The sequence below is a fragment of the Vipera berus genome, assembly GCF_964194415.1.
Source record: "Vipera berus genome assembly, chromosome: 8".
NCBI classification, from domain to species: domain Eukaryota; kingdom Metazoa; phylum Chordata; class Lepidosauria; order Squamata; family Viperidae; genus Vipera; species Vipera berus.
The window spans coordinates 3342621-3355522 of record NC_138211.1 but is presented as its reverse complement, the minus strand read 5'-3'; the positions used below and the strand labels follow the sequence as shown (position 1 = coordinate 3355522).

The 12902-nt window shown below is 40.3% G+C and overlaps 1 protein-coding gene across 2 annotated transcripts in view; it reads right to left on the bottom strand.

The window, feature by feature from the left end:
• Positions 1–12902, bottom strand: part of ARHGEF12 (Rho guanine nucleotide exchange factor 12) — a 64282-nt gene that overhangs the window by 9044 nt on the left and 42336 nt on the right. For both annotated transcript variants that reach the window (XM_081333643.1, XM_081333644.1), the window contains exons 18-37: positions 12564–12701; positions 11949–11981; positions 11248–11362; positions 10212–10314; positions 9849–10058; positions 9462–9594; positions 9216–9251; positions 8591–8745; positions 7544–7690; positions 6403–6488; positions 5446–5571; positions 4882–4996; positions 4307–4407; positions 4026–4103; positions 3390–3465; positions 2912–3079; positions 2153–2240; positions 1089–1178; positions 842–921; positions 234–449 (exon numbers count right to left, since the gene is read on the bottom strand). In XM_081333643.1, the coding sequence (XP_081189769.1) occupies positions 234–449; positions 842–921; positions 1089–1178; positions 2153–2240; positions 2912–3079; positions 3390–3465; positions 4026–4103; positions 4307–4407; positions 4882–4996; positions 5446–5571; positions 6403–6488; positions 7544–7690; positions 8591–8745; positions 9216–9251; positions 9462–9594; positions 9849–10058; positions 10212–10314; positions 11248–11362; positions 11949–11981; positions 12564–12701 (2294 nt within the window). The remainder of the gene's footprint in view (positions 1–233; positions 450–841; positions 922–1088; positions 1179–2152; positions 2241–2911; positions 3080–3389; positions 3466–4025; positions 4104–4306; positions 4408–4881; positions 4997–5445; positions 5572–6402; positions 6489–7543; positions 7691–8590; positions 8746–9215; positions 9252–9461; positions 9595–9848; positions 10059–10211; positions 10315–11247; positions 11363–11948; positions 11982–12563; positions 12702–12902) is intronic.

Below are 12902 nucleotides of genomic sequence, written 5' to 3'. Positions count from 1 at the left end.
CAAGTCACTTTTCACTTAGTTTAGGGAAAGCTAAGCCAAAGTGGAAGACAGTACAAACACAACATTGGTGTTATTATTTGAATACAGTCATAGGCTGATAGTCTGATTTTCTTTTACTTAGCGTTTGAAAGGCAGATTGCATTCATTAGTTCAAGGGGCAATAGATACCTCTAAATCCATCAGAGAAAATTTCTACCTAGGCCTTTAAGATTCATGTACCTTCAATTACTTACAGTTTCTTAGGGCATCCAATGCACATCGATTTTCTGAAGCTTGGAATGAGAGCTCTGGACTTAATTGGCTGTAATGTTCCGGTGATTCTTTGATCAGCAAGTCTGCTGATAGTTTTTCTCCAAACTGCTTGTTGGCTTCCAGAAGTTCTTCCTCCTCTTCTGACTTCTCAGACATCATTACAGAGGGAGACGGAGTCTTCAGCCCCAAATCTTTATCTAACAAACAAACCAAATGCCAAAATGAATGCAAGAGTTTAAAAGAAAGCATAAACATGAACATGTATGTGACATTCTCTTTGTCTCCCAGTTCAACTCTTAGCTCTCCTTTTGGAGGGACAGCTCAAACGGCAGAATTTACGATTAGACAGCTACATATTTTTGGACTTCCAAATCTTTGGAGGCAGGGAATCTTATATCAAACATAATACAAAAAAATATTAATGTACTGTTGGCTACTGAATATCTGGAAGAAAGAAGCGGAACACATCAGCAGAATTTTGTATCATGCCCTGTCTAAGGTAATTTGCCAGAAAGCCTCATTTCAATCAAGAAAGCCTTCAAGCTCTCCAGCATAATCAGCAATGCACTGAAATGCCCTTAGTTTTTACCTGGACTTTGCTTGCTGCCATCTGGGGTAGTTTGTTCTTCCTTCAATTTATGCTGCTCATCTTCTTCCTCGTGGTCTTCCCTGCAAGCCAAAGAAGGAGAACAAATTAGCCACATGCGGCTGTGGAATCCTCACTCACAGCTTGTGTCTTTTTAAAAGGAAGATCCTGCTTAGGTACAGGCTATCTATGGAATTAAACACCAATCAAAATTTCTACTTGTTCACACATAGGTATTTTTTCAACTTACTCGCACGGTCCTGATTGTGGCAACGGAATTACATTTCTGCCTCTTCCAACTTTGACGGTTCCTGCCATCTGTACTATGAGGTCCTGCCATCTATAATAACGCAAATATAAAGAAATTAGTCCAATATGCATCTTCTTCTCCGTCTCCTGGCCACAGGGCACTTTAGTCTCCTTCCTCACTGGACTAAAAGTCTACTCTATCTGTTGTAATAACTTTGTGGACAGGATGTTCATCAGCAATTCATATCCTTATCTCTTCACATAAACTATATACAAATACAGATATTCCAATCCAAAGTAGAAAACTGGTGATTTGGACACAAGCTCTATTCCTGTCAGTGTTCCCTTTAAAGTATTGTGTCTTTTTCTACGTATGTGTGACCTTTGTGCAATGAGAATGCCTACGTCGCTTTGAAGTTTCTGCTTGAAACTGAATAGTGCCATAGCCCTAGTTTTCATACTTGGGCGCTCGACTTGAACTAACTGAAACTAACATTTTTAGCAGAACAGGGCAAGTAGATGCTTTCTGTCATGCTTCTCACACTAAACATAAACTGTCCAACATTTTTCCTAATTGGTGACAGATGGCCCTATGTATTTTACTGAAGACTACAAATATTTCCTATGACATGTTTTGAGAAGCCCTGCTGTTGATGTTTAATACGTTATTAATTCAGGTTGACTTTAAACGTGGAATACTACAGTTTTGTTTCTTGGTTAAGTCTCCTCTAATCTGCGTTCCATTTTTATCAGCAGGAGAGAAAGGTGATGTTATATGCCATAATGGGAGGAAGAATCCTCAAAGAGTTCTATAAGAAACCCTACAACTTCTAGAGCAGGGGTGTCCAACTGGCGGCCCGTGGGCCAGATGCATCACCAGGAAACCACACCCACCCCATAGCCAGCAATGGCGAAAAAGCTCTGATACGTTGCACGACCTCACGTGACATTGCGAGTTTGACATGTCTGTTCTAGAGGGAAGCTCCTTCACAGATTTGGAACACAAAGATTTATTTCCCTCCTTAACAACTGATAAACAGTCTGCGTTTGACCAAGTCAACTTACACTGTCTTTTCAGAAACTGTCTGTGCCACCAGTTCATAAATCTGGGCTCCATTTTCCGACATGGAAATAACAAAGAATGCTTTATTATCTGGAGAAACAAAGAACAAGTTAAAGGTGACAGAACCTCTGTCTTATTTTGATTTAGTAGAATTCAGCTTTGTGTATCAGATATGGTTGAGAAGAGGACAGTAATTGTTGCAGTAACTACATGAGTTTAAAATGGACTTCAGCTGCACAGGTTGAACCGACAGAGCACAATTTCTCTTTTCCCCAATCAACTTTCCAACAGTTGGCGTGTTCAGGCTGTTTCACAAAGTGCTCTGACTAGTTCTCATCCATTGGGTGAAATATGCACATAAGGAAATGATAAGAAATGTCATGCAACTTCACTCAAGAATGTAGTATACAGAATTATAAGAAATGATTCCACACAGAAAAGCAGCCATGCCCTATTCAACTAATTAACTGAGGTTTAATAATCTTCTCTCGGACCAGACATAATGACATCCATATAGCCAGAAAAGTTCCAGTTTTGACTTGAGCCGCTCAAAGAGCATTCTGTCAGAAAACTGAGGGTCAGCTAGATGCTTTTTGGCAAATTTGAGAGGAGCATCAAGGCTCTTCTTAACGAGCAATGATTTTCAACTTGCTATTCTTCCCTGAATGCCATCCTTATATCCAAGGACAATGATTGGATTAGGCAACACCATTTTTTTCAAAACAATATTAGAGCCACTTAACCTTCTCAGTCCTACTAACCTGTAGCCACTTGGCGAACCAAGACAGTGTTCAATTTAATAACGGGGCTAAATGTGTGCTTGCTGTCGGCAGTATTGGCCAGGATCTTGCTGTGACATCTCAACACTAATCTGTCATCTTGTTTCTGCAACAATACCAGAATATCTTCCAAGAGCAACGTATAGAGATCTGCAGTGGTAGGAGAAAAACAGAAATGGGCTATTGTTTCTACCTTGTAGGTATTGAAGGCTGCATCCCAAGCAGAAGCAATAATAAGGCATAAAATTTCTCAGCCAGCCATAAAAAGCATTTGGGCCCATCTGTATTTCTGAGAAGCAGCTTGAAAACCGCTGCTGTGCCCTCGCACTGCCTTTATTATCTTCCAACTCGTTTCAAAATACTCATTGCTTAATTAGCTCTAAGGAAATTACATAACATCCTCAAGTAATTTCCCCCGATGTCCTACAAGTCTCAATGAAAAGAACAGGTAACAACATACCAATAGTTTTGTCACGATTCACCTTCCAAGTCAGAGGCCCTTCATGAATCATTTTCTTCTTGGTTAGATCTAAATTCTACCAAAAAAAGAACAAAAAAAATTATCCATTTTGATTGGCAGATCCTTTTGTTATTTTTATTGTATTTTACTTCCTGCTAGGTGTTTTGGTGTTGAAACTACTTTTCTGGTCACTGCTTGTAAAATTCAAAATATTTATCAGAAGGACCATCACTGCAAATTTGAGGAACCAATATCAGAGATCTTTTAATACCTATTCACCATCTTATTTGTTCCCCAGAAAAAGGCAGAGAGTTATTTTGATTATCTCACTTCATAATTATCGTAGGTAGGTCATTTTGCACCAAAGAATTCTAATCTTTCTAGGCAATAATTCTCATTTTATATAGCCTGATCCAGCCTGCTGATAAATCCAGGTCCATCTGTGTTCTGAGCAGAACTGGCCGGCCCCAAATGTGGTGAGATATGTAAAATTGTCCATTCTTTTTGCTTTGCGGTATCTTAAAGTCCAAATACCGGATGCAATAAAATTGGATAGAAACAGAAGCACAAAGAACAGCAAAGTACATTTATGAATGCTTAACAGATTTCAGGTTCCTTCTTGTTTCTTTCACTCACCCTGAATTCATCCAGCAAAGGGCCCTCCACCTGCTTCAGGTAGGACAAATCAAGCCGCCGCTGGTAGTCCTCTAAATGCTGTTGAGAAAAGAGAAGCTCAAGTCAGTTATTCTGGCCAAGGACAATTGGCTGAAGGCAGGCAATAATTGGTCAATCTGGGATCCCTTTTAAAACAAAGGATAGACAAAGGATAGCCTTCTCATTTATAAACCCATAAACCTATCTCACAGCCACTAGTCCCTTCAGCTTTTGTAAATCAAGTTATATCTCCCTCTTCTTACCTGCTTGTTCTCGGATTCTTTGACAGCTTGGTTCACAAAATTGAGAATCTGCCGACAATGATCTGCTGCTTTCTTCACTTTTTCCTTCTCTAAAAGTTGCTCTAAAAATGAAATGGGTGAAATGTGAAACAATAAGAATGAAACACACAACTGCACACTCACTCATTCTCAAGACAAAATGCATTCCTTTGTCTGCTAAGACAAAATAGTTGAGACACAATGTGAATGCCCCACATTTTCATGCTTCTTTTAGGCAACAAATTATAAAGCTGAACTTTGTATCAAGGCTTTATGAAATTCATGCATTAATATTATAGGTAAGAAAAATGCAAAATGGGAGGACTGGCAATAGCAAAAAGGAATACCCAGAACATTTTGTTTCATTATTAACGATCTAATTTTTTAAATCACGTCTCATCACTTCGCTCCTTCTTCAGAAAGATGAAGCGGTACTGAAACGGTGGCAAATTATTTTTCAACAAAATTTGTTAATTTGGGTTTCAATTTGAACCCAGATAGTTCTCTGTAACTGCCACATCCCAATCCAGCCACAAACAAAATGGGTTACATGGTACCTGAGTACTTTGCAATATTATCCAGCAAGAGCGGATACTTGGTGAGTCGTTGCATCTCAGTGGGAATAATATCTTTTAGCTGTAATCGGCGACACAGTGGATTGCTCTCAGCTTCCTAAATGGAAAAGGGGCAAGTGCATTTGTAATTTTTATTAAGACCATAATTACCTGAATTGATACTGCCCTATAAACGTTTTAGTGGTTCACGTTTCAGGCTAGAAAATACAAGTTAAGGAACACCAAGATTAAGCAGAAATGCAAACAATCCTATTTTAGTAGGCAATTAGAGGAAAGGTCCAGCATGAAACCTGGGAACAGCTTCCGCTACTCATTATTTCAGACTTAATATGATCACAAATCAATCTCAGTCACAGGCTTAAAGGAGAAGGTAGCTTAGGGGTTTTTTTGTGCCATGTAAAGAATACATAATATTTTAGAATCCCAACTGCTGAGCTGAGAAAATTAGCAAAGATCTTCCATAAATCAAGTGAGATACTTGGTATTTATTCTTTTTTCTCCTTCAGTTTTTTAAAATCCGCTAGATGCCAAACCCCCAATATTTACCTGGACGAAAGTCTGGAAGCGCGAGTCCTTCTTTTGCCGTGACTTGATCACTTCAAGAGCAAAGGGTTGGTTGCTACAAAAGGTAGCCGTGGCTTGCTTCAATTTCTCTTCACCTGCTCCACTGAACTGGGATGAGAATCCACAGGTACAAAATGTAAAATACAATGTAAACCATGAACAGTCATCTGCAGGCATAAGGCTAGCATGAACTATTATTTACACAGCAGATGGATGCTTGGGGACCAAACATGTTTCTATGTTAGCCAGTTCATGGGAAGACCCACTTGCCTCTTTCTTTCTACCCTTGTACACAAACTTTGGAAAATAGGGTTCCTATTACTAATGAGCTTTCCATGTACAACTCCTGAGATTAAATGATAATTATCATAAAACATAATGCTACTAAATACCAGCATGCCTCATTTTTAGTGAATCCCAATTAACCCTTTAATGCCCCATGAATGCATTAATACTTGATGCACTTTTGTATTTTAAAAGTTTTTACTTGAATGCAGAACCTAAAGTGAGAACTTATAGTCGGAAACTCTCCAAGATGTTTAATAGCTTTGTCTTCCTATCACTTCCAAGTTTTGCACACACTTGACTCGGTGAACAACTTTTAGAGGATAAGAAGTGCTTTTTTCTTTAAGAGGTACGGTGACCTTTAAGCTAAGTTACCTTATTCACGTTAACTATGTAAGAAAGTCACTCAGCTAGATATTTCTTAGCAGAAGCAAATACATGCATGCTCCATGCTGCCTAACCTTCCTATCTTAATACTGCCCCTTTTATTTATTTGTCCCAGAATGGAAGAGTTTCAGATAATAGGTTTCTAGACAAGATAAATGCCAAGGCGGATTTGTAGCTCAACTGATATATTATTTCTCAAACATTTCAATTCTCAGGAAAAAAAATTGTGTTGTTTCTCATATGCACACACACAAACATTTAATTTACCCAAGTTAACAAATCTTCTCCAATTTGATCAATTACAGATGTCTCGTTCCTTTTCCTCACTGCTTTCATCTGCTCATTCAGTCCGGCTAAATAGAAAAAAAAAAGAGATATTTTGAAAAACCAAAGTAATTGCCTGAAACCAGCGATACTTAACTACTGGTTGGTTCAAGGTCAGCTTCTAAAAGTTTATAACAACCAGCCACATAAAATATGCGTTTTTCCCTTCCTTGAATTTTTCTGCAAGTGCAGGATCCGCTTTGTTTTCAGATCCACCTCTTGGTCAACCCATTGGTTGTAACAGGAATTGACTGATCCCGTTGACAGCCAAACCTGACATTGTGGGCTGAGAGTGACTGGCCCAAAGTCACCTAGCTGGCTTTCATGCCTAAGGCAGGATAAAACTCAAGTCTCCTGATTTCTAGTCTGGTATTTCAACCACTAGCTCTCTGTAGTAGTGCAATACAATACAAATACAAATACACATTAAATTGTTTTGCTGTTCAGTGTGGTAGTAGGGAAGCAGTCTTCTCCCGGGTTATTTTCTTGGAAAATATTTTTGGGGAATCAAAAATAATCAACCCCATAAAATCCTCCTCCTCTTTATCATCATTTTCCGCCTCTATTTAATATACATCCTTTCTGTCCAATAGATGGGATTGACTCACAGAGTGAATTAATTTAAAGTCTGAGACAGGATAAGAAGCTCACAGTGAGCACATATTTAAGCATCATTTTACTCTATTAGCTTAACAACACCCTTTCTCACATGTACAAACAGCTATACGGCACAATCTGAGGTCCTAAAACAGGGGTCCCCAACCCCCAGTCCGTGGACCAGTACCAGGCCACAGTATGCCAGCAACCAGTCCACACAAACAAGCAAAGCCCCATATACGGGATGAAGGCAGCACACAAAACCACGCCCCCTTCGGTCTGCAGGAAAACCTCTCCCCACTGGTCCCTGGTGCCCAAAAGGTTGGGGGCCTCTGCCCTAAAACACCAGGCAGCCCTTCAAGCCTCAGGGCAGCCTTCGGAAGGAAAAAAAAAACAAAGCCAGCAACCCAGGACTGTTTTCTCGGTCCCTTTCACATAAGACTGAGTAAGTGCTTTATTAATCCAGCAGTCAGATAGTCTCACTCACTATGAAGCTGGAGGATATCCTCCAGGTTCGAAAATATTTTGCGCAGGTCAGGAGCTGTCAGAATCCCTTCACGGTACACACGCTGATAGAACAAGTGATCCAGGACTTTCAGCTTACGGACATGAGCACGTTCAGTGTAGAATAATTCTGGAAAGAAGGACAACGAACAGAGTCACTGTGATGGTCTTCATAAGGGAGAGAAGGGATTATATGAAGGATGTGCAGATAAAAAAACACGTTCAGAATAATATTAGGAGGGACTTCCTGTTCCTGTTTACAGCGAAGCAGTCGGAAGATTCGGAATGCCGAACCCTTCAGCTGAAATTTCTTTCTGTTGGGGACCCTAAAGGGGCCAGAACCCACCCTGAAGAGGTGGAATGAAGGAAGAAAATCCCAGGGACTTAGGAGAGATGGCGGTCTCCCCGAACAGTCCAGGAGAAGCCTTCCAGAAACCAACAGAAGAAAAGGCTAGCTAATTCCATTGTCTAGCCATAGCTGAAAACAATGGAAGTCACAAGCTCTATATTAAGCTGATTTTAAACAGTACGTTTGAAGCTGGGTAAGAATGTTGATTTTCTCTATCCTACCTATTTTCCTGAAGAAAGTCCCAAAAATAAAAGATCTCCGGGGGGGGGGAAGAGGAGGGGGTTTCTACTCCCTCCTTTTGGCTATTGGAAGCGGCGAAACTTACCCTTTAGAGAGAGGGGAAAAAAGACTAGAAAAAACAGAATAATATTAGGAGGTATTCCCTGAAGGTAACAATTGACAAACAGCAGAAGAAATAAACCCCTCTAGATACAGAAGAATCTAGATTGCGTATGCCAGCTGTCCTGAGCTGCCCCAAACATATCACAATTGGCCGTGCCTTCAGAGCCCCCTGCAATCTAACCTCCCTCTCATCTTCCCAGGAATCTTCCTTTGGACAACGTGACTGAAAGCTGAGGCTGCAGTTTTGAGGGTGGACATAGCACCTTGGTTACAGAAAACAATGAAACAACCAAGCCTGGAATTCCTCGGCTTCTCTCCCACGTCTCCTCCATAACTCACCATTAATCACTTCCTGGCGTTTAATTTCAGATGGTTTCAGGCCGAGCAACACTTCACGGCTCACCAGCTGCTGCCAGTTGGGCTGGTCTGTCTCCATGTCGAAATCAAAAAGTTCGTCTTCACTCTGGACGTCCCCAGCACTCACACTGTCTACCCTAGGAAGGAGGAGAGGAAAGGCCTCTTTCACTTTAGCAAGGCACTCTGCCAGAGGAGTAAGAAAAACCAACTAATGGTAACACAGCCTGGGTCCTTGGTGACTAAAACTTGCCTTGGGGTTAGACATGAGATCGAACCAAGCTTTGTATTGTATCCTCAGCTACTTCCGTTTTTATATTTTAGGTGGACAGAGACCCAAGGCTGCGGCTCAGCAAAAAGGGGAAAGATACATTCCCCAAGGACAGTATAACAATTAATTAAATTTTAATGAGGATCTATTTGCCCTACACTGTAATTAGGCTTCACAGAAAAAAACTTTCTATGGATGTATTTGGATTTCTAGTTGTCTCTATCCAAGGCCAATAAAGATGCTGATAGTTTATGGGGCTTTTTCTTTCTTCTGCTATAGTCAGATAACGTAAGAAACTATTGCCAAATCTATTTTACACACATGTAGACTTGTACTCACTTGCGGAAAGATTTTGGAGTCCCTGATTCTCCTAACCTAGAAAGAAAACCAAACTTTTATGAAAACATAGTAGCTCAAGATGAACTTCGTACCATTGAGGAGCACAGTTATAAAAGACTAAAAACAGTGGTCGACAATCAAAACATCTAGGCTATCATCTCTGTTGTCCTAAAAAGACATGCCGTACTTAATTCTCTTATCGCTAAATTACAAAAGTTATTGCTTAGGTTTGAGGCTAAGACTTGCCTATCAACTTCTCCTTCTTCTTCTTGCAAATGGTCCAGGGGAGGAGATGGAAAATCAAATATGATGCTAGGTGTACAAGGGGTACCGTCCACAGAATCACCAGAATTAACTGTTTCTCCAACTTGCTTTGGCCCTAAATATAAGCACAGAACAAATCAATAAAGCAGAGGGCAGGCAGAGCTGTATTACACATCTAAAACTACCCATTTCTAAAGTGTTTTCCACTATTTCTCCACCTACTTTGCCTAGGATGACCTCATCTCTCGAATGAGATAAGTGGCCATTCAACAGTCTGAAATCTATACAATGACAATGGGATATTTTTCTCCTGCAACTGGAAAATGAACAGAGGCTGTGATGCAGTTTTTGACAATGATGTCAATTCACCTGTTTCGCCATCTTTGCTCCCTTCCTGAGATGGAAACATTCCGGAAGCTGCTGGAGATACAAAGTTAGCAGGCTGGAAGGCTGCATCCAGGCCATCACTGATCCCACTTTGGCGCATCTTGACCAAATCTGGTGGTTCTGGGCTGACCGAAGACGATGAGGATAAGTGCTTTGGATGGCGCTGTTTTTGTATCTCCATGGCTCTGCCTACTGGGTGAATAAGGAGTAATCAGCCATGCAGAAAAGTTACTCTCCCCTGAAACCTGAAAAATACATCCACCGTAGTCTAGCAACACTTAGCTTCAGGGCACTACGATCCAACTCACTAGAAAAACAAAACACGTATATCTTCAGTAGACATACTTGCATAGCTGTCATGGCGGCTCGGCCTCCTTGGAGGTCCCAGGATATTTGAGAAGACCCTCCTCTTCTTTTCATCCCCTTCCTTATCTTTCTTCATACTTTGCTACAGTTGAAAAGGAACCAAATAAATAATTGTCAAAAGTGTCTTCTCAGGCAACCATTTAATAATTAATGCATACAATTATTGCTAAAACTCACATAATTATATTAAAGGTTTATGATCTTGTGGGGCTGCATTATCAGCTGCCCAAGGCTGCATGCGGCCTGTGGGCCATGGGCTGAACCTGCCTGATTTAAAAGGAAAGTTTTAGTTACTCTGCAATTCAGAGCTAACACGTGATCTTGCACCACTCTTCTGCTCCCTCAAGATGGAAACAAACTGCTGTGTGAAGGCCAACAGGAGACCAACACAAGTAGATGCATGGTCTCCTGGAACTTTTAGTGCCCAAATGGGAAACTGCAGTGGTCCAATGAAAGGGACCAATCCACTGAAAATCCCTTAGCAGGCCCTATTAAAATGGAGCTGCTTTACAATGTTGTGCTGATGTCCTTAAATTAAGTTTCAAAACTGACACTTTTCACTCTTTTGCGATAGCTTCCAAGGAATTCAGTTTCTGATACAAGACCTAATATGCTTTCAGTCCATGCAATAAAGACGTACATAAGGCTTAATTCTGATTCTCCACCAGTGTGGGTAAGTAAAGTGACTGTACATAGGATATACTCTAGTTTGTCCCCAACTCTGTTTTCTACTAGATACAATTTTTATTCTACTGAAGGAAAAAGCTTTTGCAATAGGCTCAAAGTGGCAGAGAGACATGGTACTACTTAACATCACAGTTGCGCTTTTTTTAAAAATCCCATTTATATCCCGCCCTTCTCCGAAGACTCAGGGCGGCTTATAATTTAAGCACAAACCAATGTGCTTAGCAATGTTAGCTTTGTTAACATCATGTTATTAAAATTGTTACTTATCAATTTGCCAGTCATCTGGACAGTAATTCTGATTTTTTTTAAAAAAAAATATCAACGTTACCTTTATCTTTGGCAGGAATCCAATCCGTCCCCGCTTTTGGTCTAGGTTCCGTGGTTCTTTGACTCGTACACCAAGGTGCTTCATGTAGGTGAGAATAACATACTGTATAGCTGAACTGTAGATAAGAACAAAAAGAAGAACAGGAAAACAACATCAAGTAACTTCAATGAAGGAAGGGTAAATGAGTTTCTTTCTTTTCCAATATATTTTTCTGACACTGACAATAATTTATATTGCTATGACCCATAGGAAGATGATTATGTCTCTAACATTTCTATTATCATATTAATGAAATAATCAACACCATTATTATAATCCTAAAATTGTTGATTTAAGTGGGAATTAATAATAATAATAATTGAAAGAAAAATTGTGCAACCCAAAAAGTATTGAACTGCAACTTCGTTATAATACTCATAAACCCAAACTACAGGAAGGCATGTAGGTTTAAATTCAGTCCCTGCCATTTCTCTTAAAGTAGGACATGGGATAGAATGGCTGTGAAAGATCCCTTGCCTGCTATTAGACAGACCCAGGTCCTCTCAGATTATGCTTTATATTGGTGTAAAGGAGTGTGAGAGAGAAGAATATGCAGAAGATAACTGTAATTTGTCTAAACAGCCAATAGAGGGCTTCACCAGTTCAGCACATATAAACCAGAATGGAAAGATTTAATGTGATTGTAACCAAGGTTTAATTACCTCTTATCCTCTTCTAGAGGCTGAGATGACATCCTGCAGAGGAAAGAGGCAAAAAGTTAATGAAAATGGCAGCTTCCATGTTCAATAGTCACCCTCATTTAGACTGACAAAGGCTGGATTGTCCTTCAAGCCAACTAGTTATAATACTACCATAGTAATAGGGGCCAGAGGGTTAAATGTTAAAAGGAAGACGTATCAGATGTAGAGTACATAAAAATTCCACCTTCTGTTGTTGAAAGTTGTCAGCAAGAAGTCTCAGATCATGACAAAAAAGATTGGATAATCTAAGGTATATCTTGTACTTGAATGTAACTACCAGAGCTAGTTGTAATTAACAGGCATACCATCAATCTTATGGTTGTCAAGCCTTCTTTTTCTCTGTAAAACATAGGCTTTGCTTCGTGACAATTCATCAGCAGAAATAATGAAATATTGCTGGGCCCCAGCTCCAGCTCCATGTTTAAGAGCTGGACTAACAGCTCTTAACAGAACACAACCCTCTGATCTACCTATCAAATTAATCTCTGGGGAACGATGCTGTAATTTCCTTCCTCACCAAGCTCCCTCCTCTGTAGAGGACAGAAAAAAGGTTGTGTCTGCCTCAGGCATACGTACAGCACATCTTCAATTTTGGTCAGGATTTGCTCTGCACACGCTCTCTCCTTCTCTAAGGCCATCCGGTCCCGAACACGTTCTGCATCCAGCCTGGTCAATTCTCCTTCTGCCAGGGTGAGACCCATGCTGCGTTTCTGTCTGAAGGCACAGAATAAAGAGTGAGAAACTGTTGTGGGCACAAGAAGGGAAGCACTGGATGGCCACCTTCAGGACTGCAAGCAAGTGGGCCACCGATGCAGCAGGCTACTCTTAAATAAGCCTTTGGTATCTCAGTGAATCCAATCAGTTAAAAAGAATACATTATATATTATCTTATGTGAAAAGATGACAGGCAGTCCT